At 45.5% G+C, this 17,214-nt stretch overlaps 1 protein-coding gene across 1 annotated transcript in view; it reads left to right on the top strand.

Annotated features, from left to right (window-relative positions):
- Positions 1-12,252: 12,252 nt before the first annotated feature.
- Positions 12,253-17,214, top strand: part of LOC143925631 (transmembrane protease serine 9-like) — a 117,469-nt gene continuing 112,507 nt past the window's right edge. Inside the window, exons 1-2 of the mRNA XM_077450097.1 lie at positions 12,253-12,491; positions 14,488-14,517. Of these exons, the coding sequence (XP_077306223.1) occupies positions 12,452-12,491; positions 14,488-14,517 (70 nt within the window). The 5' untranslated portion in view covers positions 12,253-12,451. The remainder of the gene's footprint in view (positions 12,492-14,487; positions 14,518-17,214) is intronic.

Genomic DNA, 17,214 nt, shown 5'->3' with positions numbered 1-17,214 from the left:
ACAAGCGTGTCCCATGGCCACGTGCTGATGACAATGCACCGCGTCCACGACCAGCACTGTTGTCTCTAGACACAGAGCCTGCTTGCCCTCTTTTATCGGCTTGCGCCTGTCTGCCTCTCCTTGCTGGCCTTCCAGACATGGTAATGGCCTGAAGGGAGTTGGGTAAAACAGCAGTTGGGTAGTGTATATTGTGCTGGAGGCACACAACACCCACTAACTCCTGCAGATGCCTTTATTTATAGAACACCAGAGATAAAGGGGTATATACAGATGTATACTGTGCTGTGCTGGAGGCACACACAACTTCCAATAACTCCTGCAGATGGCAAGTGGGCTCAAATAGAGAACAGCTATGTAGGTGGATATAGCGGTGTGTACTGGGTACAGAGCACGCAGACAGCACGCACAAGCTCCTAACACTACTGACTGCAAGCTCTATTATAAAAGATAGATCACTAGCTATATAGGTGAGGTGAATATAGCGGTGTATACTGCGGTCAGGGCAAGCAGACAACAACCACTACAGAAGAGCAAGATCGAAAATCGTCCGATAACGATCGGTGTGTACTGTGTTGAAGGTACACAGAACACCCACTAACTGCTTCAGACGCCAACACACTACACAAGGCCGCCGCGCTGGCCGCCTTATATAGTGTGGGGCATGTACTACACAGCCTGAGCTATGATTGGCCACAGGCATCCTGCCTGTGGCCAATTATGGCTCTCCTCGCTGCTGGCGCTGTGATTGGCCAAGCATGCGGGGGTCGCAGTGCATGCTTGGCCAATCATGAGCCAGCAATGCACTGCGATGATGCAGTGCATTGTGGGCCGTGAGCGCCACACGAATTTGGCGCGAACGGCCCATAACGTTCGGAATTCGCCTAACGGGCGAACAGACGATGTTCGAGTCGAACGTATGTTCGACTCGAACACGAAGCTCATCCCTAGTGGGCACTGTGTAGGACCGAAGTCCATTTTGCAGAAACCGGAAATCGGCTTTATTCTTTTTGCCTCATACTGTCAGCATGAGAAAAAAAAAAAAAAAAAAAAAAAAAAAAAAGAAGCAGCTGATTAACGGCTTCTGTTTACATCATGTGATCAGCCATCATTGGCTGACAGCTGATCACGTGGTATGGGACCGGGATCGGCTCTTTACTCCGATCTGTGATCACCCGGGTGCCAAGGACTTGGTGATCACAGAGTGTGCCGTGTTAGTATGGGAGGACGTCTATGTACGCCCTCCCATCAATGTAAGCCCAGGCTGTAGCGGTCCTTCGGCTATATAGTGAGGGCACCACATAGTTAGCGGCTCCTCTCACACTGCTTGTTTTTTTCCCCCCCATATCGCTTCCCACTATTCCAATACGATTTCCAGTGCGACTTTAGAAGTTCTCAATCCGGGGGGAGGGGGGTTCCCAGAATTGCATGGCAAGGGGAGTCACATTATATTCTGACTTCAGTGCGATTTCAGCCCCATAGACATTTCTATGTTATCTCACAGAAATCGCATCAGCATAGATAAGAAGCATTCCTATGTGAGACTTTAATTTTTATTCTTTAACCCTCTCCTCCCTGCTCATCCTTGCTACCTAATGAAGGCAATACTCAGAGCAAATTTCTGCAACCAGGGGATGACAGGGGATGGGAATCCCCCCTGCTGAGCCATTGTACCCCCCCTCCCCCCCAGACATGGGGGTTTATTAGTAATAATAATAATAATAATAATAAATAATAATAAGTAATTCATAATTATATGTAACATTTTTATATTTATTGCACTTTCAATTACATATGTAAACTTTATAGGGCTCTCAAACTGGCGGCCCTCCAGCTGTTGCAGAACTACAATTCCCATGAGGCATTGCAAGGCTGACAGTTACAAGCATGACTCTCACAGGCAGAGGCATGATGGGACTTGTAGTTCTGCAACAGCTGGAGGGCCACCAGTTTGAGACCCCTGCTGGACAAGCACATGAACTTTAATGGCCTCCCAATCTTGGTCCGTAGGGTTCAATAATGAGTTGGCCCACCCTTTGCAGTTATAACAGCTTCAACTCTTCTGGGAAGGCCGTCCACAAGGTTTAGGAGTGTGTCTATGGGAATGTTTGACCATTCTTCCAGAAGAGCATTTGTGAGGTCAGACACGGATGTTGGACAAGAAGTCCTGACTCGCAGCCTCTGCTCCAGTTCATCCCAAAGTTGTTCTATCAGGTGCAGGCCAGTCAGGTTCCTTCACCCCAAACTAGCTCATCCATGTCTTTATGGACCTTGCTTTGTGCACTGGTGCTCCGTCATGTTGGAACAGAAAGGGACCATCATCAAAATGTTCCCACAAAATTGTCCAAAACGTGTTGGTATGCCGACGCCTCCAGGCTGCATTCACGCATGAGACTTTTCCCCTCATAAAACGCTCGTAAAACGCCCAACAAGCAAAATCCCATTCATTTCAATGGCACCTGTTCACATATATACCATTGTATCAGCTGGCATAACTCCGGTATTTTTTACCAACGGCGGGCAGTCTGCTTTGCAATAAAAGTGGTCTCCAATGCGGATTTGCTTTAATCAGAGACGGAAGAGGTGCTCCCCTCCTGCCGCTTACCGAATCCGCTGGTAGTGGTGGAAATGATCCAGTCCTGTGGCCTGACGGGCAGGAAGTTGAGTGAGGGAATGATGGCCCCCGCCCAATTCTATGCCATTGGATGACGGGAGCGATGTCAAACATCACTTCCACCCAACAACTTTAAAAAAAAAGGGCCAATTTTTCTTTTTATTGAAAAGAAAACACTTACACATAGCACCCATACGCGTTTCGACCCTTCTAATTGTGGTCTTCTTCAGGGTGAATTTTATTCTATATAGAAAGAAAAGGAATATCTTAAATTTTAATAATCATTTGATTTGCTTACCCGTAATATATAAATCACACAAAAGATGTATATTTACCAAGCAAGATGATGGAAGAGAAAGAAACATGTTCTATAGCCAGAGATTTCTTTTAAAAACGAATTTCAGCAATCCCAGACATGTCCCAGACATGTCTTTTTTTTTTTTAATTGCTTTTAAGTGTACATTAACCACTTCATATCCCGCGTATAGTCAAATGACATCCACGGATGGGATCTCCCATCCTGGGCGGGCAGTATACGATGTCCTCAACTTCTCACTGGCATAGGGGGCGCGCGCGTACCCACCGCGTTGCTGAGAAACCAACGCGCGTGCCCGGCAGCCACGATGTCCGCCGGGCACCCTCGATCGCGCCTGACAGAGCAGGAACGTGGATCTGTGTGTGTAAAAACACAGATCCACGTTCTGTCAAGGGAGAGAGGACAGATTGTGCATTCCTAGTATATAGGAACATCATCAGTCAGTCCCATCCCCAACAGTTAGAACACACAGTGAGGGAACACAGTTAACCCCGTGATCGCCCCGTAGTGTTAATCCCTTCCCTGCCAGTATCATTTCTACAGTAATCAGTGGCTATTTATAGCTCTGATCGCTTTATAAATGTCAATGATTTCAAAAGTGTCCGATCTGTTTGTCGCAATCCCAAAAAATAAAAATAAAAAAAATTTGCAGATCGCCGCCATTACTAGTAAAAAAAAAAATGCCTTAAATCAATAACCTATTCTGTAGACGCTATAACTTTTGCACAAACCAATCAATAAACGCTTATTGCGTTTTTTTTTTCTTCACCAAAAATATGTAGAAAAATATATATCGGCCTAAACTGAGGGGAAAAAAAAAAAAACGGAGTTAGACTTACCGGTAAATCTTTTTCTAGGAGTCTTCGAGGACAGCCTCTGAGATATAGGGCTCCTCCCTCCGGGACAGGAAACACGTCAACCCAATCAAATAAAAGGGTGGTCCTCCAGGCCCTCCTCAGTTTTACTCCAAGAACCGCCGGAAGGCTCTGAAACACATAACACACTAACAACCACGCTAGTACACATCCTCACCACTAGTCCAACTTAAACAACTTTGGGTGGGAAACCAGGCTGTCCTGGAAGACTCCTAGAAAAAAAAAAAAAAGTTACCGGTAAGTCTAACTCCGGTTTTCTCATATTTTCTTCCAGGACAGCCTCTGAGATGATAAGCAAGGAGCTCACCTTGTTAGGACGGGACCACTGCCTGAAGGACCTTTCATCCAAAAGTCTGTTCCTTATCAGACAATAAATTCAGACGGTAATGTCTTGCAAAAGTAGAGTAGCTGGACCAAGTTGCTGCCTTGCAGATCTCCTCCGGAGGGGCTCCAGCCCTCTCTGCTCATGAATCATAGGCTTTCACCATCGCCATTCTTATCCACCTGGCGATAGACGATTTGGATGCCTTGCAGCCCTTGCGGGCGCCCAAAAAATTAACAAAAAGTGAATCTGACTTCCTGAAGTCCCTAGTGGTGTCCATAAAAACTAAAAGGCTTCTTCTGACATCTAACAAACTCAAAGATCCCACCTCATCCCTGTCTGAGGTTGAAAAAAACGTTGGCAAAATAATGATCTGTGTCCTATGAAAAGTAGACACAACCTTAGGGAGAAAACTAGGGTCAGTCTTAACCCTGTCCTCTAAAATTAACAAAAATGGCTCCCTGATCGAGAGCGCTTGCAGATCACTCACCCTTCTGGCTGAGGTGATCGCTATCAAAAAAACTGTCTTCAGTGCTATACATTTAAGGGATGCCTTCTCTAAGGGTTCAAAGGGATCTCTGGTCAAAGACCTAAGGACCAAGGACAAATCCCAGGTAGGACAGGTCTTCATCTTCACCGGCCTGGATCTAGCCAGAGCTTTGAAGAAGTTCTTGACAAAAGGATTCTGCTGGAGAGAGGACTGAAGGAGAACACTTAAGGTGGCCACCTGTACCTTTAGGGTGCTGATAGAAAGGCCCAGCTCTACCCCCGCCTGCAGAAAATCTAAGACTGCCGGGACGTCTAACTCCCTGTTCTCGCAACCAGGAGTTAAACCTTTTCCCTATCTTGGCGTAAATCGCTCTAGTTACCGGCTTACGGCATTCCAACAAGGTTTTGACCACTCTCTCTGAGAAACCCTGCGATCTTAAGAGCTGTTCCTCAGATACCAGGCCGCAAGCTTGAGTCTCTCTATCTGAGGATGTAGAATGGGCCCCTGGGAAACCAAATCCTCCCTGACAGGAAGTAACAGCGGAGGGTGAACGGCCAACATCTTCAGACTGGCAAACCAGGGTCTCCTTGGCCAAAAAGGAGCCACTAGGATGAGGTCCGTAGCTTCCGTAAGGAACTTCTGCAGAACCTCTGCCACCATCCTTACAGGAGGGAAGGCATAACACAGACCGAATTGCCATGGATTGGCAAAGGAGTCTATCCCCCTGGCCTGATCCTACGGGTGAATGGAAAAAAACTGTCACCTGTTTTCTGCTGCAAATAGATCCATTTCTGGCCATCCCCAGCATGACACAATCTCCTCGAACACCTCCCTGTTGGGGGACCACTCGTCCTGGCCTACTTTCTGCCGACTGAGAAAATCGGCCAGCGAATTCTGAGCGCCCTTCAGATGAAATCGCTGATATCGAGGACAAGTTCCTCTCGGCCCAACAGAAAATTCTGTCTGCAATAGCCTGCAGGGCGGGGCTTCTGGTTCCCCCCTGCTTGTTCAGATAAGCTACTGCTGCCACATTGTCTGACCGAACCTGCAGATCCCGGCCCTGTATCTGGGACTGGAAGGCTTCTATTGCTTTCAAAATCACCAGAAGCTCCTTCTGGTTTGAGGAACGACCTGCCTCTACTTTTGACCAGGTCCCCTGGGCTAAGACGCCCTCTAGGTGGGCACCCCAACCAAATGCACTGGCATCGGTCGTGCCCACCACCGCGGCCTGTCGGGACCAGGGAAGACCCTTGTCCAGGTTGACCTGGGCCCGCCACCACCACAGAGACCTCCTGACGGTGGAGGATAGGGGCATAACCTGATCCAGGCTCTGCTCCTTGCCATCCCAATAACGGAGCATAAGGCTCTGCAACGGGCGCTGATGATGCCTTGCCCAGGCCACCTCTGGAAAACATGATGTCATCAGCCCCAGGACTCTCATAACCTCTCTGATCTGGGCTTCCCGACCTGATTGAAGCTGGGCTACCACCTGCTCTAACTTCCTGATCTTCTCCGCCAGAAGAAACTCCCTCATCTCCACCGAAGAGATCCTGATACAGGACCTCCTATGAGGGGGTCAACTGGGATTTTTCCTGGTTGATCAGCCACCCCAGTGAACGCAGGAAAACCAATGCCTCCTGCACGTCTTTCTCCAGCTGTTGGACCGACTGGGCTATAAATAGTAGATCGTCCAAATATGGAATCACTGTTATAGCCCTGAGCCTTAACGGGGCCAGCGTCTCTGCCAGTACCTTCGTAAAGATCCTTGGTGAGGCTGAGAGCCCGAAAGGAAGAGCTCGGAACTGGAGGTGTACCACTCCTGTGCTCGTCTAGACTGCTAACCTGAGAAACCTCTGGGACTCCAGATGAATCGGGATGTGTAAATATGCATCCCTGAGGTCCATCGTGGCCATGTGACAACCCCAAAACAGAAACTTGGTTACCGAAAAGATTGACTCCATCCGGAACCGTTTGTATTTTATGAACCTGTTCAAGGGGTGGAGATTCAAGATCAACCTGAATTTCCCCGAAGGCTTCTTTACCACAAAGATGTGGGAGTAAACCCCCAAGCTTCGTTCCTCCAAGGGTACCTGTACCGGTACCTCTTGATCTACCAGGTCTCCCAAAAGAAGACCCAGAGCCTTCGCCTTCTCTTGGTCCCTTGGTAACCTGGTTACCTGAAAATTCGGGAGGGGAACTGAACCAAACTCCAACCTGTAGCCGTTCCTTATTACATCTCGTATGAACGGACTTTCGGTTGAAGCGACCCATTGTGGGATTCCTCCTCTGCCCCTCCCCTTGTGACCCGACCAATGTTTTTTGGGGCGAACCTCCTTTTCCTGCAGGTTCTGCTGCCTAGAGCCTCGAAAAAAATGCTTTCCTTCAGCCTTCCTTTTCTTCTCTGGGAAAGCTTTCTTCTTATCCTGCGTACACTCTAAAGCCTCTTGCAGGCCAGGCCCGAACAAGTGGTCCCCTGAAAAAGGTAATCCGCACAGCCTTAATTTCGAAGCTGCGTCCCCCATCCAGGTCTTAAACCATACGGCCCTTCTGGCTGCATTCACTAACGCAGCAGATCTAGCGGCTAATTTGACTGACTCCGCGGAGGCATAGGCCAAAAACCCCACTGCCTTGAACAGTAACGGGAAGGACTTCAACAGTTGTTGCCTGGAAGTGCCCGCTGAAATCTGCGTCTGCAACCGTGTAAGCCAACACTCTAAATTCCTGGCCACACAGGTGGCTGCTAGGGCTGGTTTAAGCCCAATCGAAGAGGCATCCCAAGCCCTCTTAAGCAGTATGTCTCCCCTTTTGTCCATGGGGTCCCTGAGTGAATCCATATTATCAAAAGGCCAAATCCGTCTTTTTAAAGACTTTAGCCAAGGGGGCATCAAGCTTGGGGACCTTGTTCCAGGGATGCCCTGCATCTGTCTCAAAAGGGAACCTCCGTTTAAGGCTGCCTGAAAAAAACTGCCTCTTTTCCGGCTGCTTCCACTCCAGCAGAATCGCCTCAAACAGCGATTTATGAACGGGGGAATACCCTGTCTTTCAGTGCACTTGACCCCTGATACATCAAGTCGTGCTTTGAAAGCTGGACCTGTACTTCCCTGATTTCCAGCATCTCATATCGCTTTAAGAAGGTCACCCACATCGTCCAAAGATAATTTGTATCTGGACGACCTAGAGGACTCTTCCTCCCCCTCTGACTCAGAAGTAGACTCTGTTCGAGAGGAGGCTAGTGACCTTGATACCCTCTCCTTATCCACCTCTTCCTCCTGACTTGGCTCAGACAAGGAAGGCATGCTCATGGCCCTGGGTAAGGAGACAGAAGGACCCTGCATCCTATCCATCATACTCTTAAACGACTGGAAAGTGGATGCAATCTCATCCTTTAGGGATGTCAAGACTTTGTGACAAGCTGCCGAGTCCTCCTTCACAAGGCTACTGACACAGTCCGGGCAAGGCGGCTTCTCCCAACCGGTGCCTAACTTAGCCCCACACACGGCACATTTCCTTCTGGGCAAAGGTTTTTGGGCTCTGTCCTGTTTGACCTAAAAGAAAAACAGGGTTCCATTAGAATACCACCCCTGACCCACACCACTGTGCTTCTAGGGTCTGCCTAGGAAGTGCCCCCCTCACCAGCAGGTTCCCCACCCCGGGAGGGTACTACGGTCAAAGTGACCCCTCAACCCCCCAGTGTAAATCCTGGTCTGCCCTCACCAAGCTTACCTGGGAGGTGCTGGAACCTGCCGAACCGGAGTCCACCTGCACCACTGTGCCCTCCATGGTTCCTGTGTTCACTCAGTCTCCCTGAGCCTTTACACCGCTGCGCCCAGAGGAGTGGAACAGGTCCCGCGGCGCCCCCTGATGACGTGATTCCGGCGGAAGTGCGTCTCTCTCACTTCCGAACACTGGAACGCAAAAACTCCGCCCACTCACGCCGTTCGTTCCTTAAGACCACACCGCTCCATGCAGTACCCGAACGCCAGCCAGTGGATCCGAACGTCTCTCGCGCGCCATCCGACCGGCCAGGTACGAGCGGTTAGCGAGATAGTGGGGAGATTGCCTCACATCGGGGTCCCGTTCTCTCCGAATGTTTCATGGCAGCGGGGACTGATAGCTACCCTCTCCTCCCTCCGATCGGACCGAGGGGTGCTATGGGCAAGGTCCACCAGGTGCTCCCCCAGGACACCCCCTGAGAAAAGGAGCTCCACTACTAGTTCCCGACATGCTCCTTCCCATCGGGCAGGAAACACAAAAACTGAGGAGTGCATGGAGGACCCCCCTTTTTATCTGATTGGGTTGACGTGTTTCCTGTCCCGGAGCGAGGAGCCCTATATCTCAGAGGCTGTCCTGGAAGACGATATGAGAAAAACTTTTTTTTTTTTTTTTAATTGTGATATTTATTATAGCAAAAAGTAAAATTAAGAAAAAAAAAAATGTATTTCAAATTGTCGCTAAAAAAAAAAAAAAAAAAAAAAAGAAGAAGGACATACATTTTGTTTGGGTACAACGTCACACGAAGCAATTGTCAGTTAAAGTGACGCAGTGCTGTATCACAAAAAACGGGAAAGGGATGTTTATATTATTCCTTGTAATTGGAATAAAAGCGATCTTAATTTTTATTTTTTAAAAAGGGACAGTATAAAAATAAAAAGTAAAAAAAAATTCTTATTTATTTAACTTTTTATTTTTATACTGTTCCTTTAAAAATAAATAAAAAAATCGTATTTATTTTAAGCACCCTGTCCCTCCGTGCTCGCAAACACATATGTAAACAGTATTCAAACCACACATTTGAGGCATCGCCACGATCATTAGACCCAGAGCAATCATTCTAGCCTTAAACCTCCTCTAAAGCCTCGCACACACAATGCGATTGTTGGCCATCCGAGCGTCTGATTTTTGTAAAAGAGGAGTGTGCCAGGATTTTGTCTTATTAAAAAAAATAAAAAAAAAAATAAATGTATTTTTTCCTCCCAAGAAGTTGCAGTTATAAGACCGCTGTGCAAATACGATGTGACAAAGTATTGCAACGACCACCATTTTATTCTGTAGGGTATCTGAAAATAAAATAATATTAAAATGTATTTATTTATAATTATATATATATATATATATATATATATATATATACACACACACATACACACACATGTCCTTAAAGCGGAGTTCCGTTTAAAAAAATAAATAAATAAAAAGATAGCAGCTACAAGTAGTGCAGCTTCTGACTTTTAATAATTGGACACTTACCTGTCCCAGGGTCCAGCGATGCCCCGCTCGTCTCCCCCTCCACTCAGCAGCGTTGGCATTGTGACTGTGGGCGCCCGGCTGTGACTACACAGCCGGGCTTCCACTACGCATGCGCAAGCCGCGCTGCGCGTGCCGTGTCTGGCCACGCAATCACCTGCGACCTGTCACGTGTCCCAGATGATCGCCTAGAGAGGGAGAGGGGAGAGCTGATCTCCCTTCCTGTGCTGAGGGAAGTGATGTCAGGAGCCCAAGGAGGCAGATTTCGAGGGACCACATAGTAATAGGCATAAAAAGGTAAGTAAAAAAAAAAATAGAAAAAATCTTCCCTTTTTTTCATGCACATACATTTTTTTTTTTTTTTTTAGGGTGGAACTCCCTAAACCGAACACTTCATATTCTTGATATGTGTCTGCTGTACCATGTACTTGTATGAGAACGTCTCCTGTTCGTTTTGTATTGCTTCCCTTATGTGAAATCCCCGGTGTTCCTGCCAGTCCCTCTGCTTTCCTATTATAATCTGACCACACTAAGCTGGAGAACACACCCTGGTCAGTTCTCTTGCTATGCTGGGAACTCAGCCTGCTCTCCTCCAATGCTCAGAATTCACTGACACCACCCCCACAGCCTTTCACTGGGAATACCAGTGTTCTGCCGTTTCTCCTCCCCCACCACTCTGGTCTCAGCTGCATTAGGAGCTTAGAAGGAATGTGATCACTTATGAAAAAAAAAAAAAAAAAAATGGTGGAAAAGTGTATTTATAATGTTTTACCTTTTTTACCTTTCATTTCTATTTTAAACAGGATGGATTGTTTTACAAGGAGAGGGTTCACATATTCTCTAAGTTACATTTTTTTTTTGCAAGTCGAGAAAAATCCAAGTTGATCCTGACATTAAATCCAGGGTCCTTGCAGCTTCCTCTACTATTTATTTTTCCTGTAAACGCTACAACTCCTTCCCTCTATGTAATGCGGATGAAGGGAGGAGGAGGTGATTGTAGTCCAAATTGAGGCAGAACTCCGGGGTGGCAATGCTGCTCCTGAACAGACACAGCAAAGGGAGTGCCATCAACCACTTGGGTGGTGACCATCAAGCCCGCAATGTACTGCAGGGGAGCAGAAGTTGTAGGCGGTGTACGGCACTGCCTACTTTAGAGCGCCCCTTCACCCCCCGCATCCACTGTGATTGTGCACAGCCTGTCAGAAGGTCCCAGCCAATGATTCACAGCCAGGACCTGCTGATCTGCTGTGCCCAATCACAGCCCAGAGCTCTGTGTTGGTAAACAACACAGATTCCAGAATGTAGGTTTGATGAGGAACAACAAAACTCAACATTCCCTTCCACCCAAAGCAGCTGACGAGATAAGAATAATCCCAATGGAAAGGTTACATGGAAACCTTTAACCACCGATGGGGCTTGTAGACCAATCTGGAAGATGGCGTTCCATAGAAGCCTCCTCCAAGCCACCCCACAGAATCCAATCTACCCCCACACAGCTGAAGGGCTTGGTACTCCAGATCAGTGGAGCTGAGATTTTAAATGAAGGGATGGAAAACATGGACTGCCATAGAGTCCACAATGTAGGTTTGGTGAGGAACAACAAAGAACAAGACAAGAACAATCCCAATGGAAAGGTTACATAGAAAACATGAACCATTGATGGGGCCTGTAGACCAATCTGAAAGATGGTGTTCCATAGAAGCCTCCTCCTATCCACAAGATCCAATCTACCCCAACACAGCTGAATGGCTTGGGGCTAGAGATCAGGGCAGCTGATGTTTTACCTGGAAACCATGCACTGACCTAGAGTCCTGATGGTAGGTTTGGTAAGGCACAAGACTCAACTTGCCCTTCCATCTAAAGCATCTGCTGAGACAAGAATAATCCCAATGGAAAGGTTACATGGAAACCATGAACCATAGATGGGGCTTGTAGACCAGTCTGGAAGATGGCGTTCCATAGAAGCCTCCCCCAATCCACCCCACATAATCCAATCTACCCCCACACATCTAAATAGCTTGGTGCTAGAGATCAGCACAGCAGATATTTTATCTGGAAACCATGCACTGACCTAGAGTCCTGATGGTAGGTTTGGTAGGGAACAAGACTCAACACGCCTTTCCATCTAAAGCAGCTGCTGAGACAAGAATAATCCCAATGGAAGGGTTACATGGAAAACATGACCCATTGATGGGGTTTGTAGACCTTACAGATGGTGTTCCATAGAAGCCTCCTCCAATCCACCCCACAGAATCCAATCTACCCCAACACAGCTGAGTGGCTTGGTGCTAGAGATGAGTGCAGCTGAGCTTTTACCTGGAGGGTGGGAAAACATGGACTGCCATAACCTCCTGAAGGTGAGGAACAACAAGACTCAGCATGCCCTTCCAGTCAAAGCAGCTGATGACTGTAGAACTCTTTAAAGGTGACGTTGTTGTCTATAGACCGGAGGGTGAGGTTCTGGTTCCTATTTATCACAGAAATGTACATTCATGAAAAGAACTGGTTGACCTGCATTCCCGGGGCTCAGTGCTAATAACTGCAGCTGACTTCACGGGATTAGTGGTCAGAGCACGGCGAGGAAGAGGCACCTATGTACCTGCCGAGCGTGTCCTGGACCTTCCTTCTTCTGGGTGAGTGGTCCTGGACCTCCCTTACTAGGCAATGCCATGTAGAAGTGTCAGGGGGTGACTAGATGTCAGTGATGGGCTGAGAGCGATGGATGAGGGTAGAGCTAGGTGGACCGTCTATGGGTACCACACATGGGCAACGACCATTGGAAGACTTCTTCTTTATCTCATTCACCTCTCACAACCCCTCTGGACCCCAGCAAGTTTTACATTTCTGCTATGGGTCTGATTATTCAGGAATCACTTTGTCATTGCTTTTTATTACATACAAAAACAAAAATGTAATATATTGCAGATTATCAATCCTTAAATGTGGAGACTGCATTTATTTTCTTTTTTTAGGCTTGTTCTCTTTATTTCATCCGGCGATCCTGCCATTAACACACGTCCTTTCCCAAAGTGTCAACTCTCGATTGTTACACTGAGTTTATCATGTTTTCATCATTATTATTATTATTTGAATGACTGCATTGAAGTTACTCTGTATTGCAAATATCTATAGGAGGGATTTCCACCATCCCTGCTAAGTTTCTTTTTATTTTTAATTTTATTTTATTTTTTTTATGTTTATATGTGTAGTTGCATACCACAAAAATGGGCATTGTGATGATATTGAAGTTTTATTGAGAATACCATAAAGTAGAGAGTTCCATCATTATTGGTTAGTAAGGTGGCGCAGCACTATATTTATTTTATTATTGATTTTATTATTAATATACTTCTTCTTTTTTTTTTTTTTTTTTTTTTTTTTTTTGTGGGAATAATATATGCTTGGCAGCATGCCTTTCACTCACTTTTTTTATTTTTTATTTATTTTTTTATTATTTTACCTCCAGCAGTTTATTGTAAATAGTAGAGTAGTGGTTACCTATATGCTCTGGATTGTTAATTTGGCACTGACACTTTTGCTGGACAACATGGTCCGTTGACGTAAATCGAAAAATAAGACTAGCAGGATCACCAGGTGAAAATAAAGAGGGGAAGTAAACAAAAAGCACATCCAATACAGTGTGTATGTATATATGTGTGTGTGTGTGTGTATGTATGTGTGTATATTTATTATTATTATTATTATTATTATTATTATTATTATTATTATTTTTTTTTTTTTTAATCTGTAGACATAAAGGGTGTTTTTTTTTTTTTTTTTTTTTTTTTTTTTTTTTTTTGGGGGTGGGGGGGTTGTAAATAAAAAGTAAAGAGTTGTGTTAGTGTAGTCGAAAACAAAACAATTGTATTTCTTACTTTTCCAGTTTTTTAAAATGACGTTTCTGATAGAAATCGAGGCAAATAATAAAAGGGTGCGCCCCCGTGTTGTGTTTTTTTTTTTTTTTTTTTTTTTTTTTCCTTTATATGCAACACTGACAAAAACAAAACAGACAAAATAAATGTAATAATAAAAAAAAATAAAAAAAATAAAATAAAATAAAAAGTTAATGTTTAATTAAGGCTGATTAGACTTAACTGAGTGTCAATAAGGATTAAAGAGCAGAATTAACTACATCAAAATGACATTTGTAAAGGGTTGCGATGACAGCTGTCAGTCATTTGCTGCAGTTTCCTTTGCTTTGAAAAAAAAAAAAAAAAAATTCTCCTAGCTTTATGGATTGCTTTTTAAAAACTGAAAAACGCAATAAATTTCATTTAAAAAAAACAAAAAAACAAAAGTAGAGTAGTGCTTATGACCCCATTTGACACACTTTTAGCCCAGAAAATAAACATTTTTAATTTGACAGATTCATCCCTCCTAAAGGGGGTTCAGGTTTGGCATCCAAATGTCGTTTGAAGTTCACAGAACATCTGCCAGCTTGAACCAAACCCAGGACTGTTTTGGCTCATCAGTACTCTCATTTTGGTCCCCCCCCCCCCTTTTATTTTTTATTTTTTTTTTTGCTTTTCAAAATCTAGAAAAATGAATGTGATCTAGTTTTGTAAGTGTTTAAAATTATACAATTTTGTAGATCATTTGCAAATATTTTGTTTTTTTCTTTTATATCAGGAACACTTGGGATTGTCACAGCTGATACAGGTAAGGGTGACAAAGAATTGTTCTGTTATCTCAAGCAGCCCATTTCTAGATATTTCAGCAAAAACAGGTTTTTCTATTCATCAAAAATGGACAACGGTGACCAATTAATGAAATACACAAAGTGTGTGTGTGTGTGTGTAAAAATAAATAAATAAATATATATATTATACACACACACACACACACACACACACACACACACACACACACACACACACACACACACACACTTTGTAAAAAAAAAAAAAAGTGTGTGTGTGTGTATGTATGTATGTATGTATGTATGTGTGTATATATATATATATATATATATATATATATATATATATATATATATAATTAATTATACACACACACTTTTTTTTTTTTTTTTTTACAAAGTGTGTGTATATCTCTATCTCTCTAAAAAAAAAAATATATATATATTTTTTTTTTCTGAAAGCCAAGACCCTGTAGAATAAAAAGATTTGTCACGATTTTCACAGCCTTTTAACAAAATCTTATTTTAGTAAAAAACAAAATGCATTTTAACCACTTCAGCTCCAGAAGATTTATCCCCCCCCCCCTCCCCCACAAGACCAGGCCATTTTTTGTTATACGGCACTGCGTTACTTTAACTGACAATTACGCAGCTGTATGGTGTTGTACCAAAATATAATTTTGTCTGTTTTTGTTTTTTCACATCATCGGTTTTTATTTTTTGCCGCTATAAACAAAGAAAAACAAAAAAAAAAAAAATTATATAACACGTTCTTCATCAATTTAGGCCAATATGTATTCTGCTACATTTTTGGTTTATAAAAAAAAAAAAATAAAATCCCAATAAGCGTGTATTTATTGGTTTGTACAAAAGTTTATAACGTCTACAAACTATGGGATATTTTCATGGCTTTTTAAAAAAATAAATAAATAAATAAATAATAATAATTTAATGGTAGCAATCAGCGACTTAAGGCCTGTACACACGATATGAAAATCGGAAAGAAAAATTTAATCCGAATGATTTTCAGATGTGCAGACTATAACATTTTTGTCGTATGTGAACTGAACATCCGATTTTCGTATAATTAGTACGGTTTCTGTACGAAAAAAAATTGCAAAGGGCAAGACTACGCATGCGCAGAAATGGAAGGACGTGTACAAAACTAGTCAACGCATGACGTCACTTCTGACGTATTCTGTCATATGAACATTTCATATAATGAGTAACCTCCTTCACTTTCAACATGAGACTAGCATGTCCCAAAAAAAACGACGAGCGGTCGCCTGAAAATCTGCGACATGGCAGTGGACAAATCAGACACTAAGTGACACTTCATCAGGGGAGATCAAAGGGTTAAATGTGTTCCTTGGGGTGCCTACTGTGTGTAAAGGTGTTTTTTACTGGGGGAAGATAAAGATCCATGGGAGTCAGGCGCACGTAATGCAGAGAGTGCGGGGGGGGGGGGGGGGGGATCGTCGGGCGCACATAATGCAGAGAGTGTGGGGGGGGGGGGGGGTCGGCGCACATAATGCAATAATGCAGAGAGTGCGGGGGGTTGTCGGGAGCACGTAATGCAGAGAGTGCGGGTGGGGGGGGGGGTCGGGCGCATGTAATGCAGAGCGTGCAGGGGGGGGTCGGGCGCATGTAATGCAGAGCGTGCGGGGGGGGTCGGGCGCATGTAATGCAGAGCGTGCGGGGGGGGGGGGGTCGGGCGCATGTAATGCAGAGCGTGCGGGGGGGGGGTCGGGCGCATGTAATGCAGAGCGTGCAGGGGGGGTCGGGCGCATGTAATGCAGAGCGTGCGGGGGGGGGTCGGGCGCATGTAATGCAGAGCGTGCAGGGGGGGGGGTCGGGCGCATGTAATGCAGAGCGTGCGGGGGGGGGGTCGGGCGCATGTAATGCAGAGCATTTGGGGGGGGGGGGGGTCAGGAGTGCCAGGTGAGCCAAATCACTTAAAAATAACTCCGCCTGCCCCAAAAGCAAACCAATTCCTTTCTCTCTTCCCTAAATCTTCCTGCTGAACTATGGGACCCATCAGGGCTGGACTGGGAAAGAAATTTGGCCCTGGACTTCATCCCTTAGACCAGCCCGCTTACATTTTAAGTGTCCCATGAGCAGCCCCCTTACATCAGAGTGTCCCATTACCAGCCCCCTTACATCAGAGTGTCCCATTACCAGCCCCCTTACATCAGAGTGTCCCATTACCAGCCCCCTTACATCAGAGTGTCCCATTACCAGCCCCCTTACATCAGAGTGTCCCATCACAGCCCCCTTACATCAGAGTGTCCCATCAGCAGCCCCTTACATCAGAGTGTCCCATCAGCAGCCCCTTACATCAGAGTGTCCCATCAGCAGCCCCTTACATCAGAGTGTCCCATCAGCAGCCCCTTACATCAGAGTGTCCCATCAGCGCCCCCTTACATCAGAGTGTCCCATCAGCGCCCCCTTACATCAGAGTGTCCCATCAGCGCCCCCTTACATCAGAGTGTCCCATCAGCGCCCCCTTACATCAGAGTGTCCCATCGGCGCCCCTTACATCAGAGTGTCTCATCGGCGCCCCCTTGCATCAGAGTGTCTCATCGGCGCCCCCTTGCATCAGATGTGTCTCATCGGCGCCCCCTTGCATCAGAGTGTCTCATCGGCGCCCCCCTTGCATCAGAGTGTCTCATCGGCCGCCCCTTGCATCAGAGTGTCTCATCGGCGCCCCCTTGCAT

This window comes from Lithobates pipiens, unplaced genomic scaffold, assembly GCF_037356315.1.
Source record: "Lithobates pipiens isolate NorthernLeopardFrog02 unplaced genomic scaffold, aLitPip1_a1.2 Scaffold_22, whole genome shotgun sequence".
Lineage (NCBI taxonomy): Eukaryota > Metazoa > Chordata > Amphibia > Anura > Ranidae > Lithobates > Lithobates pipiens.
This window is presented reverse-complemented; position numbering and strand designations above follow the sequence as displayed.